Raw genomic sequence first — 22,371 nt, 5'->3', positions numbered from 1 at the left:
GTCGCTGGGTAGAGACTTCTCCCACTGACGTGCCTTATCCCCTAAAGAGAAAGGGAATAACTTCAGCTTCAAGGCGTCCTCAGACACACCATTGGTTTTTGACAACCCACAGTAGCTGTCGAACCTATCCAAGTGATCAAATGGGTCCTCTAGAGCCAAGCCATGATACTTGTTGTTCTCGATCACGTTGAGGAGTCCTGACTTGACCTCAAAGTTGTTGGCTGCCACAGCTGGTGCTCGGATTCCGAATCTATGACCATGTGTGTTGGGGCGGTCGTAAGTGCCAATGGGTCGAGCTGCTCGCTGTTGGTTGTGTGGAACGTTGTTGGCATCATTTTGAGGTATGTCTGCCATATAAGTATCCAATCTCTGCAAGTGAGACTGTTGCTCTTCTTCTCGTCTCTTTCTAGCACACTCTCTCTCTAAAGCTCTGATGTCTGCGGCTCTTGGAACTAGGTTTGATGGACCCTTGCTCCTCAAGTTCATACACCTGTAAAGTAAAGGGAGGTGAAGAAGGAGAATCAGTAACAAAAGAAAATAAAAAATGACTTAGTCTCAAGCAAGTGACTAAATCTCAATGTTTAAATCTACTCAGAATTTGGCAACGGCGCCAATTTGATGTTAGGAGTTTTCAAGGCTCCTAAGACAAATATTGTAGTATAGTGAATGTCGAACCAGTTCTGAGGGATATCAAAGCAATGAGAATGCAAGTACTCACTTAATCTAAGTGCAACCAATGATTTAGATGAGTTTTAAGCTATGACTAAAACTAAAAAGCAATAACAGAATGATACTTTCTTGACTAAGGGAAAAGAAAACTCATGGGCATAGGGATTAGACCTTGGGTGATCAAGTTTCGAACTAAGGATGACAAATGATCAATCAAACTATCGACCTTAAGCCTAGACACAATTCTAAGCAAGCTCTATGTCTAGATGAATGCTCATTTGCTAACATATCTCAAACATCAAATGTCTTTGGTTGAATAATATGAAAGCAATCATTACTAACAAGTCTATTAGCTATTTTAGCACCTTTAACAACAAATGTCTTTGGCAAAGTATACTAAAAGCCTAGGAGAGTTGTCTCAGGCATTTCATCAAACACCTTTTGGGTGGGAAATGCCTATTGATCAACTTTTGAGTGGCCAACTCAGAAGATGCATTATGAATACTCTAATAGCAAGGAACAAGAATGATCTACACTAAAACATCCTAGAACTAACCTAATCACCCTTAATCTCCCTAACCCATGAATTCAAAAGGTGATTACTCACTAATCTCCATGATTCCTCTTAAACCCATATTGGATTTCAGATTAATCATGTAGAGAAATAGATAAGAAATCAACAAGAACACAAGAACATAACAATCAAAATCCAAGAGATAAACTTCTCAAGAGAGTTTTTGTGTATTTCTCAATAGATCAAAAGATAATCTGCCTGGTGGCTACCAAAGATGTTTAAAACATAGGTTTTAGAAATGTAAAACGTGCATAATGAAATGACCAAAAGGCCCTTAAGTAAATAGAAATCGACCCAACAATAGACGCGGAGCGACCTCGGCATGTCGCTCCGACAAGTCGCTCCGGCCTCCGGGAGCGACCTCAGTGGGTCGCTCTGAGAGGTCGCTCCGGGCTTCGCTTCGTGTCGTCTCGCCATAGAGACGCGAGCGACCTCGGGGCGTCGCTCTGGGCAAGTCGCTATGGGCTTCCAACGGGATGAATATGGCGAGCGACTTCACGGGGTCGCTCCAGCTAGGTCGCTCTGAGAGGTGCTTTGGAGCGACCTCATGACGTCGCTGCAGAACCTCGCTCCCCTGCTCTGCTCGTCCAATGATCACATATTTCACCTCCTTTGAGCTCCAAATGCATCCAAATGTCCCCAAGAACTCCATGTGGCACTCCAACACCTGATAAAGACTCATGTATGCAAAATGTAACCTAGACATGGCTAAATCCTAGTCTATATGATCAAAATGCACATGGATGAATGGATAAGATAATGAAAATATGCAAGATATCAAGTACACACATGCAGAACAACATTCCGGAGGGTCTACTTCAGTTTCACATCAAAAAGGACTTTTACACAATGCAGTTGCAGACACAAAGCGAGGAGACAAATATAAAACGAATATCAACCGATATACTACTTAGTTTTATCGAATAGACTATGTGACCAAACACTAATTACCACTCAAACACTGACACATTGTCGATACAGAAACAGAAGGTTCTTTTCAGAGGAAGATACTCGCAACAGCGATAGTTGAGCATGACATCATGACAGAAATGAAAATTAGACAGTGAAACGGTTTCAGTATTACCTTCCAACGCTTCAGGGTCGCACCTCTGTCGCCCAGATCTGCAATCGAGTGACGCTGTGTTTATCAATTTCAAAAAAGCATTGGGAGATTTCACGAAAAGAAAGTACGGTGGTGCGATTATATCGCAAAAATCAGACTAACCTCGATTCAATCTGACGATTCCCCAACAGAAATCGGCCACCGTCGTAGCGTTAGGAACGACTTCTCAGCCCAAAATCGAATCGCAATTCTCCCAAATGTTGCCACTCTCTAAAACGTTAAGGGTGTCGCTTTCGTTGGGTTAGAAGGAGAGAGGAAACTGTTCAGTTTACTCGCTGAGTAAAACCGATAAAACTAGTGGGCCCAACCCTTTCTCACGCGCAGTTTCTGATTTTTTGGACATTATACATAAATATGAGCTCTATATCGTAGCTTAACATATGTTATGGTTAAAATCTTAGTTTCTATTTTCTTTATAGTTATACACTCTAATTCCCTTTTAGGTTTCTCCTTTTCTTTGTGTCATTTAAAGTTTTCTAATTATTCCGATTATCTCTTATTTGTCGTAAGCTTATTGGCCCTCATAAAGTTGGAAAAGAAATGAGTGACAAATGACCATTATTCGATTTAACGCCATGAATTTAATGTCCTTTTTGTTGGGACTGATTTTCATCGAAAGGCTATACTTTTTTGTTTCTATTAGGCCTCTGTTTTTTTGGGTTAACAGTGTCACTTTATAATAGCTGAAAAATAAAATTATGTTGAATTATTTGTTTTTTAAAATTTATACCAGTTCGGTTGAATTTTTGGTTAAATTATTAATAGATAAGTTTCGTTCTTTTCCTCTAAATCCCTCGTAAATGAATGATTTATAAAAAAAAATTGTCCACTGCAATTATGATGAGGAACAAAACAAATAAAATTTCTTATTTTTTTATGTTTTCAGTTATTCGAATGAAAATTTATTTTTTGCTTTGCTCATTTTTTTCCATTCATCTGGTGATCATCAGTCAAAGCCATAATATCCGAGAATTTAACTTTTTCGTTAATTTAAAACATCTATCTGGAATCTTACTCTTGGAAATATCCAAACTTTGTTTTGGATCCACTTAAGAGTTTTTTCCGATTGTTAAGCTAGATTTATTCCAAACAAATAGCACGAAAACATTTCTCTAAGGTATTTAATTGTGGAAACAAAAATATCTTCAATTTAAGTAATTATGTGATTTTGTAACAAAAAAAATGTTCACTTTGAGTTTATAATATATACTATTAAAATAGAAGTCATGACTCAATTCATGTGTGATTTTTTTTTAAAAAGACGTAATAGACATATTCCTAGAAAGGCATATTACTTTGGAAACAAAAATATCTTCAATTTAAGTAATTATGTGATTTTGTAACAAAAAAAATGTTCACTTTGAGTTTATAATATATACTATTAAAATAGAAGTCATGACTCAATTCATGTGTGATTTTTTAAAAAATAGACGTAATGAACATATTCCTAGAAAGTCATGTTACATTTAATTTCAAATCTTATCATTTAAATTTTAGGCGTACCAGAAATTTTTATTGGGCTATCAATAATTGGATTTAAACAATAGATGATCCATTGGATTTATAGATAGTATAAATTAAATAGATATAATTTAGTGTTGTAATACTATACCTCCATATTTTAAATATTTAAATATTTGTCGATGTTAGCTTTTAAAATTATAAAGATTTTTTTTGAATAACAAAAATCATATTATCTAACAATGATTAATATTTACTACCTTAAACCAATGAAAACAAATTTTAAACTATATAGTTTATTTTAAAAATTAAAAAAAATAAAATGTTTAATTATTTGCTCGATAATATAAATCTATGAAGCGAAAAGTTTATTTTTTTAAAAAGCTTTCTAAATTTGTGAAATGTTACAATATCTTTGAATATGACAATAAAAAAATATTTTACTAATCTTTACATATATAGTTATGATTTTAATAATGAAATAATAATCCAAAAATATATATATAGAAGAAGATACAAATTCATGTGCAAGTTTGAAACAATTTATTCAATGAAAAAATATACCGTAAACTTATTATGTTTTAAAAATTGATAGACACATATATATTATAATATATACCAATTTAGTATTGAAAACAAAATATTTATATAAAAATAAATGAAAACAAAAATCTGCGCGGTTGCACGGATCGAGATCTAGTTATTGTTAAATTCTGAGTTTTTAACAGAAACTTAAAGTTCCTTTTCTCTAATTGATTTAAAGCTATGCTTTCACAAGATCATTTTAGTTGTGATATCCATCTATTTATGTTATTAAAACTCAAGTATAAATTAGGTTTGTTTGGAAACGTGTATAGCAATTTTTTTAAAAAAGTTTATTTGGAAACATAGATTGTAGTTTTAAAAAAAATTGTTTGGAAACATGGATTACATTTTAAAAAAAGAGGTTTGTTTGGAAACATAGATTGTAATTTTAAAAAATAAGTTTGTTTAGAAACATGGATAGCAGTATATTAAGAAGAAAAAAAAATTAATAGGCTTATATTTTTAAGAAAATTTAGAAGTCCATTATATTATGAGAAACTATCTATCTGGTACCTAATCGGGGTTGGTTCAGGTCTGTTTGGGTTTCGGGTTTCCAAGGTCGGAGATTTCAGCCTCATTCTAATATTTCTAAATTTCAGTCGAGGTTCGCTTCGGATTTTTGTGGGTTTGGTTCGAGTTCGGATAACCCATTTAAATTGCTTTTAAAATTTTAAAATTCATTATATATTTATATACTTTAAATTTCTCAAAACATATAAGCAAAAAATTTATTAAATATAAATTTGAATAACATATTTTAGAGTACCTAAACTTCACATATTTTAGTTCAAATATTTGGATAGAGAATCAATAATTATTTTAATTATTTTTGGTGTTTTAAGTATACTTTTACTATTTCATATATTTACTATTGATTATTTGTATATATTTTCAAGTATTTAAACCAGCTTAAAAGTATCATATATATTCTAGATGTTTTATACACATTAAATCTAAAAATAATTAATATACATAAGTATATAAATCTATTTCGGATACATTCGGGTACCCGGAATACTTCGGTTCGGATCGGATTCGGTTCTCCAAAAACCAAAATTTTGAATAATTTTGATATTTAATCAATTTCGGTTTGACTTTGGTACTACTTTTTCGGATCGAGATCGGTTCGGTTCTTCATATTCGGGTATTTTGCTTAGCCCTTATATTATTGACATGAAAAACAAATAGAACATATTTTTGAAAAGATATATCCGCGCGGACGCATGGGTCAAAGTCTAGTACACTCCTTATTTCAAATGTTTAGAAATCTCTTATATATTAAAAGAGAAGCATTTGCAATAAATGTGTCCACACAGACATTGACACGCGTCATTTTCACAATCATTTTAATTTTAGAATGCTTATGTGTCAGCTTCACAGTCATTTAGCAATTAATGTGCTCACACACTAATTTTTTTAACTCTATCGCAGACTATTTAATGTGTTCACATACTAATTTTTTTTTAACGAGCTCATTTTCAGTTTTTGTATTTTAAACCTTTGGATTAGTGAATTGAAGTTCTCTTCGGGCAATAACTGAATAATAACATTGTTGAAAGAAATAAATTACAAAATCATTAAGATTCACATCAAATAAAATGTCGAAATGAGAATGGTTTTAGAAATTTAAAGTTTTGGTATCTTGCATAACTTTTCCATGGTTGAGGTTTATGCATACGAAAACAACAAATAATTGTGATTGGTTATGAATTAAGAAAACTGAGGTGAAACCTTCCACATACAAATTTTGATCTTTAGTTTAGCCAAATATTATTTTTCTTTATAGATTTTCATATATATTAAACCAAGAATTAGAAACATAATCAGATTGTTAGAAAAAAACAAAAATCAGAAAAGCTTTAAAAGAAAAGAAAATTCACGAAATCGATTGAAAAACAAAATTTATGTACCGAGTGAAGAGATCACACTATTTTCGACGCAACTCTAACCTATTTAACCTGATTGTATCATATTTTTATTATATTTACCAATAATTTTCTATAAGAAAGTACATGTTATTTTTTATAGACACCGTCAACTTTGTAACATGCCCAATGACACGACGTCCAACCATTTTTACTGGTGTTCTTAAAGTATGGTCTAATAATTACGTATGTAAAATAAGCCCAACATATTAGTTTTACATTTATTTATTTTTATTTTTATTAATAGAAGAAAGTAAGTCTGAGTAAAATATTTGGATCCGAAGAACCGAACCGAACTTGATTTGAAAGTAATACTAAACACAAACTAAAACTGATTAAGTACTCAAATGGATCTAAAAGTTTAATATATGGATAACCAGACTCAAATCCGATCTAAACTGAAATATTTTGGATACCAAAAATATTTAAACACACAATTATATACTTAAATATATTAGTTATTTTAAATTTTATATCTATTAGATATTCATTAATATGAAAATATCTAAAATAACAAAATATGTTCAAAATACTAAAATTATATTATTTTTCTCCATCTAAATATTTAAAATTAAACCATTTTATGTAAATTTAAGTGTTTAGTCTTACATTATTCAAATTTTTATCTTTTATATTATTTTTATTTTTGAATTTTGAGGATTAAGTATATTTGGATTTTTTTTTAAACATTACATAATTAAAATATCTATCTGAACTCGAACATGAACCGGACCTTCAATGTTTCGAACCAAATCCAAACCAAATTCAAATCAAAATTTGTGAATATTTGAATCATATTTAAATTTCTAACTCTAAACATTTGAAATCTGAATAGATCATCTCAATCCGAACGAATATCCGAATGTCATTCCTTGAAAAAGCTGTATGACAAATCTCTTATTACAATGTAAAAAATAAGTAATTTAATCAATTATTTCACTTCGCACACGGCGCGGATTACTACCTAGTTATAAAGACTATTTCAGGTACGACCACAAATCTTCGTGAACTGGTGTATTTTTTATTACATTTATATGTGGAAAGAAAAAGTTCTGTTAGTGTTACAAAAAAAAAGTTATGTTTTGTCAATAAAGAAGTCATTTATACGAGCTCAAACACCTTTGTTTAATTTAATCAGAAATATTAACAAGTTTCAAACACAAAATTTTAAAATATCCAAAATCTAAGAAAAATCTTTAAAATTTCTAATTTTATTTTAAGTTAATATAGAAATAAGTAACTAAATTATAGAGAAAATTTTAAATTTAGAAAAACATTATTTTGAAGGGACAGAAATAAATTTGTTTCCTATTTCAAAAAAAATACTAAATTTGATATTTAAAACTTAAAAATTTATTACATAATTTAATATTTCTAACTAAAAAATAGAATTTTTAAGATTGTTTTATGAATTTTAGAGATTTTTAAATTTTATTTAAAACTAATTAATATTTTTGATTGAAACTAATACATTGTGTATTGAATGAGCACTGTTTCAAAAGTTTGTGTATTAAAATGGTCAAAATAAATAGTTAAGGTATTAAAATAGAAAGTGAAAAAAATTGTGTTTAAAAATAACTTAACAAAATTTAGTTAATGTATTTTTATGAAATTTTCTCGTTAGAGTTTTCTTATGATGACTTTAAAAATGAAGGATTGAATTGTTGATTTACGTTGAAATTAACGTTTTTTAGTAAAAGTTGAGGTATTTTTTGTAACTGTAGAGATCTCAAATACTTTCTAGGCACAAAGATTAATCTTGCGAGGTTTTGCATCCGGATACACAATTAATCCATCTAAATGGCATGACAAAGTGACCATAAAAAATTGAACCCAAAACAAAAATTCCAGCTGAAACTCTCTGCCAAATGGCCAAAACAACTTGTTTACATGTTCTAGGTCTTATGAGTGTGTTCCATGGATATAAAAATATATATATTTTTTGTACGAATATTTGAACTCTAGGCAGAAACAATAAATTACAATATAGATTAGTGAATTACAAACTGCAGATTCTATATGTTAAAAGTTAAAACTACGATTATTAATGAAACTAAACCCTCTTTCAAAGGAACACATGTTCTAACTTTTAAGAACACCTTCAATCCTCTTTCACATTTTTTATATTTTTCTCTAAAATATTTATATTTTAATAGTTTATAATAGAGTTCTTCTATTTATAAAAGAATATAGAAAATATTAGTTTTATTAGAAAAATGAATTTCTTATATTTTTACAAAAATATATAGCATTATTATACGCTATAGCCTAGTGGTTTAAACGTAGATGTTGGTAATATTGTATTTCTAATTCAAAATCTGATGGAAAATTTTTTTTAGGCCATATCAATATTAGTAAAAAGGACGGGTTTCACACTTATGAAAGTTGGACTTATCCTAGTCTTCTTCTGATCGAAAAACTGTGTAGTAGAAAGAAAAAAACATTAACATTATCATATTCGATAATATTCTCTTTCAGAGTTTTTTTTTCATATATATGTTGTGTATATATTACTAATCAAGTTGAAACATGATGGACGAAAGTACTTTTTTTTTTTTTTTTTTTTTTGAACAAAGAAGAAAGTGCCTTAGTAGGGTGAGTGATTTTATGAAAAGTCATTTTGTTATATATGCTTGGAAAACATTCATGATTAAAACATATAGATGTGATATATCCCACGACGACGTACACAAGCTGGAGAATCCAAGGTGACTTTGACTTAGAGCATGTTTATTGTAGGTCTTTTAGGTTGAATTTTTTAGCGATACGGTCTTTTAGCTTTTAACTAAAAAAGCTAAGAGACGTCTCTTATATCTCTTATTTAAGAGACGTCTCTTATATCTCTTATTTAAGAGACGTCTCTTAGCTTTTCTAGTTAAAAGCTAAGAGACCGTATCTTATATTACGATAAGAAATCCAACCTAAGAGATCTGTAATAAACATGCTCTTAGATGTCTAGAACTAGATTTTGCAAAACTGGAGTTTTTTTTTTCTCCAGCTACTGGTTATTCACGCTCGTCTAAAGTTCGACAATAAAAGTGGTACTTTATGTGAAGCCCGGTGATAAAATCATTTATCCATCTTCACTAGGCTATCTCTAGATGTTCAACAGTAATCATTAGCTTAGAAAAAAAAACAAATGCCTTTAACAGAAAAAAACAAATGGGAATGAAGATAGAAATGTTTCTCTTTACAGTAGAAACAATCAGAAATATCATAAACAAAATAAGTAAAAAAGGAAGGAGAATCTACAGATGAAGTTAAAAATGGTGGGCTGCTGAGCACGTGCTATGTTATGAACGTATCATCGCCAATTCGCCATTACGTAGGAACAAGACGAAAGTGGAATTTGTAAGTCTTTTAATACTATAATATTTGGTGCCATCCCAAAGGTGAAGGTGCTATACAAATTACACAGCTCTACAAAATTCCAGTATGTGGTCTATAAAAGGTAAGGGGCCCAAATAAAATATCAGTCGGATTGAGGCGGTCACAAAATATTCGGAGCAAAACATTTTGGACTAAAAGTTTTAAATGCGTCCAATTTTAACCTCGGTGCATTGATCTTTCATAGTCTAGGTCTCACATATCGATGGAAAAAACAAGAGTGTATATATATGTATGGTTTTATTTTAGAGTTAATTTAATGATAAGCAATGGAAAGTTTTATATATAAAATGACATTGAAATTAGCTATGGCAAGTTTTATATATAAAATGACATTGAAAAGTTGTCTTCAAAATTTTAGAAAAAGGGAATGATAGGAGTGGGCATTCGGGTACCCATTTAAGTTCGGTTTGGGTTTATTCGGGTTACGGGTTTTCGGGGTCAAAGATTTCAGTCATATTCGGGTATTTTTAAATTTTGGTTCGGGTTCGGTTCGGATCTTTGCAGATATTTTTCGGATTTGGATAACACATTTAAATGATTTTTAAAATTTTAAAATTCATTATATACTTTAAATTTCTCAAAATCAATAAATAAAATAAGATATTGCATATAAATTTGAATAACATATGTTAAAATACCTAAAATTAACATATAAATTGATTTGGTTTGAATATTTTGATAGAGAATCAATAGATATTTATAGTATTTTTGGTGTTTGGAGTATATTTTATCTATTTTAATTTAGATATTTATTTTTGAATATTTGTATATTTTTCAAGTATTTTAAACAACTTAAAAATATCTTATATATTTTGGATGTTTTTAATATACATTAAATCTAAAAATAATTAATATATTTAGGTATATAAATCTATTTCGGATACATTCGGGTAAATCTAAAAATAATTAATATATTTAGGTATATAAATCTATTTCGGATACATTCGGGTACCCGAAGTACTTTTGTTTGGATCGGATTCGGTTTCGGTTCTCTAGACACCAAAATTTTGAACCTGTTTGGATATTTATCAATTTCGATTCGGGTTCGCTACTATTTTTTCGGATCGGATTCGGTTCGGTTCTTCGGATTCGGTTTTTTTGGCCAGCCTTAGGAATGGGAAGGATTTAGATAAATATTAATTCGTTGTTCAATTGAATGCACCCCTTATATTATATAGATACACTAGTCAGTCAAGTAAATAGATATATCAAATTTAACACACGTTTATGTGACTGAAACATAAATTTATATGATAAATTAGAAGTCTACATCGAAAATCTATTTATATAAAATAGAGTTTCATTCTCCTAGGATGTCCACGTGGGATGACACTAATTCGTGCATCCTGCATCTGACACGTGTCCCATTAATGAAACGTAATGTGTCATGTTTTGGCTTCCATCTAGGCTTCACTTGGGCTTCGTCTCACGCTTTGCGCAAACCCTAATCCTTGGTGTGTCGAACACATCTGTGTTCTTCGTTTCTCTTCGAACGGCCGTATGCTCTTCTCTTAATCGAGTTTGTTACAGATCCACCGCATTAAACACCTTCTTTAATTCAGCAACCACGATTCTACTTTCAATTCGAGTGTTGCTTCTGAAAGGCGTTCTATTTGTGAGTATAAATAGATATCTCTTTCTCCTCTCAAAATCATATTCTCGATCTCTTGGAACAGTGAAATAAATTTTTAAAGATGGCAGCCTCCTCTGTCCTCCTCATAGATTCTGGTTCGATGTTGGAGAGAACGTCTAGATCCGATAATCTTCGATCTACACCAGCCATATTTGTGGTTCTTCCCAGAAAGATCGAACCGGTTAAAAGAGATGAACAAACAGTGAACCGATGTTCCGGTGGCCGGAAGAAAGTTGTGTTGTCCGGATTCATGTACTGATCCGGTGATATTTCTGCGCTAAGATGGATTTTCCTCTGAGAATGTTTACTCTTGTGTAATTCGTTTTTTTTTTAAGATTTTCCAGTTGTTTTTGCTCTCTGTGTAGTGTTTTAGCAGAAGATAAATCTTTAAAAGGTGGATTCAGTTCCATGCATGGTAGTTGTATTCTTATTGTGTTGTTAATTAGTTTGTTTTATATGTTGGATTTTGGATATTTAAGGTTCACACTATGCTGCTACCTGCTAATTTTGTTTGTCAGTATGGAGATTTAGTGTGTTAGATAACTGGATTGTGTTGTACGTTTATGAAAGCTTTCTATTTTATGCTCTAAGCTTGAATTGGTTATTTTGTGTTGTAGCCATGATGAATCTGAGATGGAGTTTTGATGTTCTTTCTGGCCTTTTTATTGTTGTATCCGGTGATGATATGATACAGAAAGCCAAGAGGTATGGGATCTGCATGTTTTCAAAAAGTGCATAGGAAAAAACAGAGGTTGTCAGACAAGAGCTACAAGAAGGCTGACCTAGGAAATATAAGCCTTTGGCCGGAGCTTCTCACGCCAAAGGAATCGTCCTTGAGCTCATGTAAGACATAGAATATGCTTCTTTATCTGTTTTGTTTTTGGTGTGGAAATTGTTGATGATGAGCAATTATATGTATGTTTGATTATGCAGAGGAATGGAGGCTAAGCAGCCAAACTCTGGTATATGTAAGTGTGCTAGAGTACAACTTGTCGAGAATGGAAGGAAGGTTGCTGCTTTTGTCCCCAACGATGTTTGAACCTCATTGAGCCAAATGCAAGCAGAATGAATAAAGCATTTTGTAACCATTGATGATTAGTTTTGTCAAAGGTTGAATTCATGTTTTGTGTTATGTTGTTTGCAGGACGAGGTTTTGATCTCTGGATTTGGGCGTAAGAGTCATGCTGTGGGAGATATTCCAGGAGTAAGGTACAAGGTCGTCAAGGTTTCTGGTGTTTTACTCTCTGCTCTCTACAAGGACAAGAAGGAGAAGCCAAGGTCTTAAAACAAAACCTTCAAAGCTTTTGAATTTTATTTTTGATGGCATAAGCACTTTTCAGTATTTTAGTTAAATAAAAGAACTCTTATGTTTTGTTCTACTTTGGGATTCAGTAACTTGGCGTGTTAAATCTTGTATTCCGATGAGCATTTGAGTTTAGTTTATTCGACCTTATAATATGTCATTGCCAATGTCAAGGAATTCTATTACTAATCCAAAACAAGTGGTACATATCACTACATAAAGATGATACTCATTCGTAATCCTGGCAATTATAAAAGTCATAGAGATAAACAAAAGTCACACAGCCAGTTTACAAACTGAATAAGGTAGCCAAACAAGTTTAAGATCAGATCAGTGACCGATCAAAACAAACCAGAAACTAAACAGACCATATCTAATATACATAAATAGTTTTATAATCAATTATACATTTTAACTCATACAAAATTTTAACAATAATCTACTGTAAAAACTAAATTTAGTAAACCATAAGATAATCCACTAAAGTATATAAAATTAAATAAAAAGTTATGTAAATTTATTTACAAGTTTGTTTCTTTTCTACTAACAATGAAAAAAAAAACCTCATGGGTTTTTTATGATCATTCAACTACAGAAATCACAAGAAATGATGTAATGCCACATCCAATTTTTAATATATAATTAAAACATAGATTACTTACCAAAAGAAAATCATCTTGAACCTTTTAACAAGAAAAAAGAAAATCATATTTGAAAAAATAATCAGTAGTATTAATTTTAAAAAAATCATAACTAATTTTTCAGATAACATGGTTTATTTAGAGGTTGATTGTTTGTGGTTTTTGCTTTAGTTTTTGGTTTTTGCTTTTGTAGAAACCATTTTTCATCCAATCAAGTTTTTGGTTTTAGTTTTTGTTTTTATAAAAACTATTTGAGTTGTCAATCAAGATTTTCAATAAATAGATTCCCTAAAATTTAGGGAAACTAGTTTTTGAAAAATTTAATTAATTTATGAAGAAAAACCAAAAACCAACTTTTGTGAGCTTTTATGAAGAAAAACGAATTTTGATTTTTTTTGTAGAAACTACTACATTATAATTAATTAATAATTAATAAATAATATTTTCATAAAAATTAAAATTATCATAAAATATTTTGTACATTAGATATCATTTAAACAATAATGTGAAATATTTTAATTTGTGTTTCATATCTATAAATAAATTTATATATTTTATAAATAATATTATTTAATTTTAAAACTTAGTTATTAGTTTCTATAAATAAAACAATTGAATTATTTTAATAATTATTAGTCACATTAAAAATAACAAAAAATTATAAAAACATAATATGTTTTATTAATAAAATATATTGCATAATCCTGAATTATAAAATTAAATTGCCATTCAACTTTAAGAAAATTTAAATAGTTTATATAAGAAAATTTATGATTAGTTTCAAAATTTTATGTATTTTTATTTTTGTATCATTTATAATATTTATATAAGAAAAACTATTTCTATTCAAGTTTCAAAAATTAAAAATAATTTATATAAGAAAAATTTCTAAGTAGTTTCAAAATTTAATATTTTTATTTTTGTGTAATTTTATATATATATTATGATTTATATTTTACTATAATATATTTTTTATAAAAATATAATAATTAAAATATGTTATTGTATTTTATTTTAAAATAATAATCACAGTATTTTGATAAATTTCAATCTAAATATTTATTTCTATTTTATTATATTATTTTAAAGTAATGTATTAGTTAATTTTTGAAATTTGTTAAAAAATACAGCAAATCCAAAAACCAAAATCTAAATCTAAAAACCAAAAACCAAAAACCAAAAGCTGAAAACTAAAAACCAAAATCTAAAAACCAAAAACTAAAATCTAAAAACCAAAATCTAAAACTAAAAACTATTGAAACAATCATCACCTTAGTCTTCATAGACAATAACATGCACAAATTTAACTATTATGTATATTTCTAAATAATAACAATTTATATTAAATATTTACTCTAATTAATTAAATTATTTGTTAATTTTCATTCCGTCCGTAGGGCGGGCCGGCCCTAGTATATAATATTAAGATAGTTCTTAAACATACATGATCTCAAGTACTCCTCTTTGATCAGTTCGTAATGAGAATTAGGTTACTGAAGAATGTATGGAGTAGTCATAGTACTCAGATTCGTTGTCGATGATTATTCTTTTGTACCTCTTGCAGCCACAAAGATGGTAGTTGTCAAATATAAACCACACTCGCAGTCTGTACTCTGTAGTACATCACAGCTCGCTTCACAATACAACCCAAGCGGCTATATGAAGTTATTACACTACTAAAACGATGGCCAAAGTGAAACATTATAGAGCATTAATTAAGGAGTCTAGGGAGGCTGGAGTTAAAGAATAAGCGTGCTTCTGTAACGAGAGAGGAAAAATCAGTACTGAGGGACATAAAGAACTGAGAGAAACAGTGTCCTTGCTCAGTCGTTGTTACCTCAAGTTCTAGTGGATTTTGTGATGTAGGCTAACCATCCTACTTTTCTATACTCAGTTCATTAACTTTGTTTTCTTTGTGTGCTGAACCCAAGAGAATGATTTAGTCCAGACCAAACGAGGTTCAAAGAGCAAAATTGAAAATTTTGACCAGGTTAAAGAAATAAGGTCAGATTGAGTTGATATAAGATGTAAGACCATGATTAACCCGGGGTTCTTAGAGTGGGGTTTTTAGAGTAGAGTTCTTAGCGGTAGTTAAGAAAACGGTTCTTAGCTTTTTTAGTTAAAAGTTAAGAAACAGTTCTTAAAGTCCTTATTTAAGAACCGGTTCTTAGTTTTTTTTAGTTAAAAGTTAAGAAACAGTTTCTTAACTTCCGCTAATAACCCATTCTAAGAACCCCAGGTTAATCATGCTCTTATGTGAATGAAACAATAATAATCCATTATATACATAACCAATATACGTCAAAATAAACACTCCTAATACAATTTGCTGAACCCAGAAGTGGTCCCTGACTCTCCCAACCGCGGAAACAACACCTCTTTCTCAATCAGAACCTGGAGATGCGACGTGATCTTGAGAAATGCAACCCACACAAAAGGTGCGCAACAAAATGCGTATCCGAAAACAGACAAGGCCCTCACTACTCCATCAGGGTACCAAGGGAAGGCCATGACAAGCAGCGTCCCAAAAATGCCGAACCATGGAGTGAGAACAGGGAGCGTTGGGAGGAGAAGAGTGTTGATTGGAATGGAAGAGAGAGCAAAAGAGGCCATCAAGTAGAGGAACCAGCCGATGAGTGGGTGTACGGTGTGAGGGATGGTGAAGAACGGGAAGACGTAGGCTGCGACTACAGAGAGAAGTGCTATGAACTTGAATCCTGCTTGAATCGTTGTTAAGTTGCGGTCAGAGCGGCGATAACATAGCTTAGTTATGGTAGGACGAGCTAGTCGTGCGACTACTATGATTCCAAGGTAGAACACTGCTTGGATAATGACCAAAGTCATCTCTGCTGAGTACCCTAGAGTGGCGCGACGCTGCTCGTGCCATGAGAGACCTAGTGGAAGAACAGGCCATGACCACCAGTACCATGGCTTTAACCAAACAGCTCCTGGGAATGTAATCACACTGTTTGGTCCACAGGGTATGTTCCATCTTAGTTTAAGATCTGAGAGTAAAAGATCATAATGTTATTACATTAACCTAAATATGTTTTATTATCAAGGACTTTTCAACATTTTATGGACCATGGGGCCAAAATATTTTAACATCTTAAATTTTATGTTTATTTAAAAATTTATATAAATAAAAACTCAGTATAATTTGTGATGAAAAAACTATATATATATATATATATAATATTTGGGGTCTTTTTAAATCTAATTTATTAAAAAAATTAAAAATTCTATATCAAAAGATGTACTTATAAAAAAAAAATCAAACCTCTCAGCTATTAAAATACGCGGAGACAATAGAATTATTGACAAGAACATATCATTTGGGACTGAAAAGAATGTGACTTACAGAAATAAGAAGCGTCCATTTGGTAGCCTAACGGAAGTCTCAAATGGCCACTGAGCACAGAGCCATTACTCGGAGGACGAAAGAGAGGCTGGTCAAGAAGATCAGAGAAGTAACTAACAAGAAAGCCTTGATCAGCTCCATCACGATTCTCTCTTCCAACTTGTAGCTCATGGACCATGTCCTTGAACACTTCCACAGACGGTTGCAAGACAAAGAGGCCAGTGTGGAAGATGCAAGGGTTTATGAAGACAGCACAAAAGCGTCCGCACTGGAACAGCTCGTCGGTCTTTTTAAGAAAGAGGTTGTCGGCATCGAGCATGACCACACGGTCGTAATCAGACAAAGCCCAAGCGTAGAGCTTGTTGAGAGTAAGCTTGAATCTACTGTTGAAGTTAGTTTGTTTCCTGTACGGATTATCCAAATTTTCAACTCTCACCACTTTAGCTCCATCTTCCGCTTCCCTGTTAACACACACACACACACACACGTTAGTATCCACACACAATGACACACACGTTCGGTTTCAACAATTAATATGTGCATGCATGATTTTGAGCGTATATATATCTAATTATCTATGTATTGTATTATTTGTGTAAAAGCATGTAAAGTCATTGCATTGTTAAAAGAAATTATTATAGCTTATGAGATTGACATGTAGACGTTATTGTATGATCTATCTAAACAACAGATTGGCCGGCAATAAATTAATAACGTATACAGAGTTTGACCAAGAACATGTACGCAGCTCTTCCTGTTTCCAAAAGGTTTTTCAATCAGGATACGACAGTCAAACAACTCTCGTTATAAATCCTTTCATTCAATGTAACAAGTTTTTATTGTTTTCGATCGTTTTAACTCCCAGTTCTTCTACGCATGTTTCAACTTTTATGGATGAATAAATTGTTGATTAAAGGTTCTTACTAAGATACTATGGTTTGTTTCAAGAATTGAGAAATATTTTCCTAAAGAATTTGAAAATACTTAATACAAAAAGCATAAAAGATGAAACAGATAAAAGAATTATAACACCTAACAAGTTCGGCTTAAAGTAAGAAAATGTAAGATAATAGCAGCGCGTAGTATCGACTCATATATGGAGAGGATATAATAAAATGGACTTAAAAGCGTGGGTCTATAAGTCTCAACAACATATATCTACTCAAAGTTTGATTCTCTCCAACTTATATGCTTAATTCATTACAAAAAAAACAGTAAGGAACAAAAAATTAAGAACGGTTCCACAATGTTTAAATGTTATTTGAATTCGTGAATACGATCAACAAGAAAATAAATCAACCACCATGTCCAAGACAAGAGTAAAAGGCGTACAAAACCTATTTATCTTATGTTCTCGATCCGTTATTTTCCAAGCTTATATTAATTTCTACGAAAAAATAAATATATTATTAGGTGATTCCAAAATATCTCATTTTTAAATCAAGAAAAAACCATCAAACCTGCTGCTTCACGCACAAAGCCATCAATACTATTAAAAGGGAAGGAGTTCTAAAAAATCTACTTATGAAAGGTTGTTTGGACTCTTTCACTAGGCTTACCTATTTTTTTGGTCTTACCTTATATTTTTGTAACAAAATGTTAGTCTATAACATTACACCGTATATACCAACTTTTACTCCTTTCCTTTAGTGAGTTAACCATATTATTTATCAAATATTACGGTAATCTTACTTGGACAATTTGCTAACAATACAACTATTTTGGTCGACTAACCCACGAACCAAAACAATATCATTCCTATACTATCGACTTCTAAACCAATTAATATATTTTGAAACTTATTTAAAAGTTAACATATATCATACGTTATATTATACTATGTCATCTTACATTATATAGTTCCAAATATTTTACAAAGTCAAATTTAATAAAAAAAACTTAAGTAACCACCTGTTAAAAACAAAATTATATATTTTACATTAAATTATTCTCTATAAAAAAATTATAATAAAAAATGTTATTTAAGATAAATTTAAAAATTATTAAAAACCTTACAAATCTATACTATTAAATTAGCCAAAAAAATCTGCTAAATAAATCTTAAGGTCTTATAAAATGCACACAAAAATAATCAAAGAGTAGGTTAGGGCATTCGAGTCGGATACAAATCGGTTTCTTTCGGGTCTGAGTTCTTCTGATCCTAAAAATCTGGACATAACTAGGTATTTGAAAATTTCTGGTATGTGTCCAGGTCGGTTCTTTCGGGTTCCGATATGTTCGGGTTCATAATTCAAATACCTTTAAAACACCTATAATTTTTGGATATGTAACGGGACTGGATGTGTTAAAAAATGGGAATGGATTGGTTTGGGTATTTAAGACCCGAAAAATTTGAAGTACCTGAAAACCTAAAAAATACCAAAACACCAAAAAACCTGAAAACTCAAACAAATACAAAAAAATATCTAAATACCTAAAAGACCCATAAATTTACCTAAAATCTGACCAGAGGAACCGAAAAATACCGAAATTTTTTCAATACCCGAAATATGTTTTTTAAATATGGAATTTTGCCCGAAACCCGTAATCGAAAAAATGAACCCAAAATTAAAAAGTATATGTAATACCTCAAAATATCCAAATATACCTAATTTACACAAAACATTTCAAGTACTTCGGGTACTAATCAACCCTCGGGTAGGATCCGGACTCGAACAAAGATCCGCGGGTCCAGAAAAATATGTACTTTACCATGGATCGAAAACCAAATAGCACCTATATTTCGGTTTAATTTCCGGGTCTGGTAAATGTCTAGGTCTAAGAGAGAGTTATATAAGATCATGTATACAAAATCTTAAATAAACTAATTGGTAAATTATATAATTTTAAGAAAATTTCTCTTGAATATAATATGACTTTTTAACATGATATTAGAAAACAATTTTAAAATACTAATTCAAAAATTTTGTTTAAAATCCAAAGAAAAACCCGCGCTTTTTAAGCGCGGGTCAAAATCTAGTTTATAGTGAAAACTGATAACTTTCGATATTGTCAAGAAATGGAAAATTATATAAAAAATAATAATATAGAAAATGTATATTCCAGCGTAATAGGTTTTGTCAACGAAGACGTCAGATGATGGTCAGCAGAATCAGTGGACGCACGAAACAGAGGAAAGAGAAGAATACTTACAAGGTTTGAACCCATCGGAGAGGAACGTCGAGGGAAGCGATAACAACAAGGTCAGCGTCCACGTGGAGACTTCTCAGCGATCTGATCAAAACGCGTGTCGCAACATAAAACTCATAGTCCCTTGGCGTTCCCATGTACATCATCGTTGCGTAGGCGTTCTTATGCTCCGGCCGCCGCGTTTTCAAACCCCGATCCTGTACCGCCACCAAAGCGTTTTCAGTGTCTATCGCCGTTTCCTGCGGTTGAAGCAGCTGTCTCTCTCGATATGCTGTCGTTTCGATTACCAGAACGGTTAGGACACAACATAATAACATTAAACCTCTCTGCAAATCCATCTCCGATTTGTCTGAACAATGTCCGAACTGGAACAAATATAAGCAAAAGAATTATTCAGAATTTGATTTTTGTTTCTCTAAGGAAACTTGTAAATGCATACGCGTATATATACCCAAACAATGTATGGAAAGAGAAAAAAAAATGTATGGAAAGATAGAGGAAGGTTTCTGGGAGCCTGTGAAGGGTTCAAGAGGTATAATGACAAGTGGTCAATGAGAACTGAGAAGTTATTGTAATGATATGTTTTTTTTTTCTTCTTATACTGATATTTTTATTTTTCATTATAAGAAGAAAATTGTTGTGCCATACTAAGAGATATACAAATTATTACACATGTTGATCTTAACAATAAATAAATAATATTAAAAATTAATTATCATTGTACATTAAAAATTATTAGGTTCAAATTCTAAAAATAATTGTTTATCATCATATAAACAAGATCTGTTCTTTGGTGCAAGTAGGCCTGAGACGGATCAGATATCCGGGCAATTTTAAGGTATCCGGATCCGGATCCTTATCCGGCAGATCCATAATTTTATTATCCGGATCCGGGGTTTTCGGATATCCGGGTGTCGGATATCCTTCTAAAAATTATAATATCCGGCGGATATCCGGATTTGGATCCTTAAAAAAAATAAAATATTAATAATAATATATATAAAATATTAAAAATAATTTAAAAATAAAAATATATAATGTTTTTAATTATTTCTATGTATAATATTACAAAATTTATATATACTATTATAAAAATGAAAATATATTAAATAAAGTTAGTTTTTATATATAGATATTATTATTTTTGAAATAGTTATTAATAAAACTTACGGATCCGGATATCTGGACTAAAAAATCAAGATATCCGAATCCGAATCCGGCTTTAACGGATCCAACATTTTATTATCCGGATCCGGATTCGGCCTCTCCGGATATCCGGATTTTCGGATCGGATCCGGATCAAATCTCGGATCGAATCCGGATCTCGGATAAAAGTCCTAGGCCTAGGTGCAACTAGACTTGTCAGAAAATGCTCGTAAGAAATATTAAATAATCGATTGCTAATTGTTAATATAATAATTTTATAATTTGTAGCAGAATAATAAATTAGTATTAGAGTAAACTATAAACAAAAATTTACATCAAATAGTTTTTGAACTTTCAATTTTCAGTTGCAAATTCATATCACCGTTTATCTTCACCTTGATCTCATCCTATCTTCGTTTACAAAAGAAATATTTATTTCACACTGAAATATATTGATTTTGATTCCAGATTTTAAGAGTAAAACAAAAGCATCTTGCATATATCTTTAGTCACATTTTTTGGACTAGAGAGATGTGACACGCTGTTTAGTCTGTAACGCACACAAGAAGATGTTGAATTACGGTTTGCTTAACTTTGTTTTAATAAAATAACAGGTGATTTTGCAAGTAACCGCATTTTATATTCTACAAAATTGTTGGCAGCTAGTATTGTGGAAATGGTCAATTGTGGACCACGTGGACTGAGCCGTCTTCGTCCTCTTCGCAAGTGGTGTGCTATCATCATCCTAGTTCATTGTTTTTTTTCATCAAATCCTAGTTCATTGTTTATGTTTCTTATTAAAAAAAGGTGATTTGCTCAATATTCATAACAGAGAAAAAATTAAGAATATAGTCATTCTACGGTTGTATTCGGCGGATGAGACAATTTACACACAAGTATGACTGAAATCTCTTTCTAAGCGCGACACTCCAAAATTAAAGCTATCATATTATACTACATACCAAATAGTATAGTCAGTCACACAAATGAATTAACTAGTTACAATGTTGGGTTTCATCCACTACGTGACTATATTATACATGATTATGACATAGTATGGAATACTCGACAAAACCACAGGCTTTTGTATATTCGACACAACCACAGACTTTTGTATATATGAAATTTTTTCACAGTGTATTAAAGAAGGAGAGAGAGAGAAGACTATATTATATTCAATGTAGTATGGTCATATTATATGTTTACTAGGGGTATTCCGGCGCTACGCGCCGGGGTCGAATATTTGATTTGTTTTCAAATTTTTGTTCCACTTCGACCAAAGTCTGTTTTGATGTAAATGCCCCCATTTATAATATATATATATATATAATCAATTTTGAACAATGATAATCATAATTTTAGCTCAAAATTTGTTGTTGATTCAAAAAAGTTATCACCAAAGTATAACAA

The 22,371-nt window shown here is 31.1% G+C and overlaps 1 protein-coding gene across 2 annotated transcripts; it reads right to left on the bottom strand.

Annotated features, from left to right (window-relative positions):
• Positions 1-15,535: 15,535 nt before the first annotated feature.
• On the bottom strand, positions 15,536-20,460 carry LOC106390637 (putative glucuronosyltransferase PGSIP8). Of its 2 annotated transcripts, XM_013831146.3 has the most exons (4): positions 20,267-20,460; positions 19,819-20,180; positions 16,666-17,126; positions 15,536-16,309 (listed from the first exon to the last, which is right to left on the bottom strand). In XM_013831146.3, the coding sequence occupies exons 2-4, from the start codon at positions 20,151-20,153 to the stop codon at positions 15,621-15,623; spliced, it is 1,485 nt and encodes a 494-aa protein (XP_013686600.2). In that variant the 5' UTR covers positions 20,154-20,180; positions 20,267-20,460; the 3' UTR covers positions 15,536-15,620. The 2 variants fall into 2 exon arrangements, with proteins under 2 accessions (XP_013686600.2, XP_048610588.1); XM_048754631.1 differs by having other exon boundaries at positions 19,819-20,389.
• Between the last annotated feature and the right edge of the window lie 1,911 nt (positions 20,461-22,371).

The sequence above is a fragment of the Brassica napus genome, chromosome C4 (genome assembly GCF_020379485.1).
Source record: "Brassica napus cultivar Da-Ae chromosome C4, Da-Ae, whole genome shotgun sequence".
NCBI classification, from domain to species: Eukaryota; Viridiplantae; Streptophyta; class Magnoliopsida; order Brassicales; family Brassicaceae; genus Brassica; species Brassica napus.
The sequence above is the reverse complement of the archived record's forward strand: the minus strand, read 5'-3'. Positions and strand labels throughout refer to the sequence as shown.

What these genes read in the sequence shown, in the direction of transcription:
- LOC106390637 (XM_013831146.3), bottom strand. Translation starts at nt 20,153, where the DNA reads ATGGATTTGCAGAGAGGTTTAATGTTATTATGTTGTGTCCTAACCGTT. An exon ending in CTCCGATGGGTTCAAACCTT is followed by an intron (nt 17,127 to 19,818) that starts GTAAGTATTCTT and finishes GTGTGTTAACAG; the next exon opens with GGAAGCGGAAGATGGAGCTA. An exon ending in AATGGACGCTTCTTATTTCT is followed by an intron (nt 16,310 to 16,665) that starts GTAAGTCACATT and finishes TTTTACTCTCAG; the next exon opens with ATCTTAAACTAAGATGGAAC.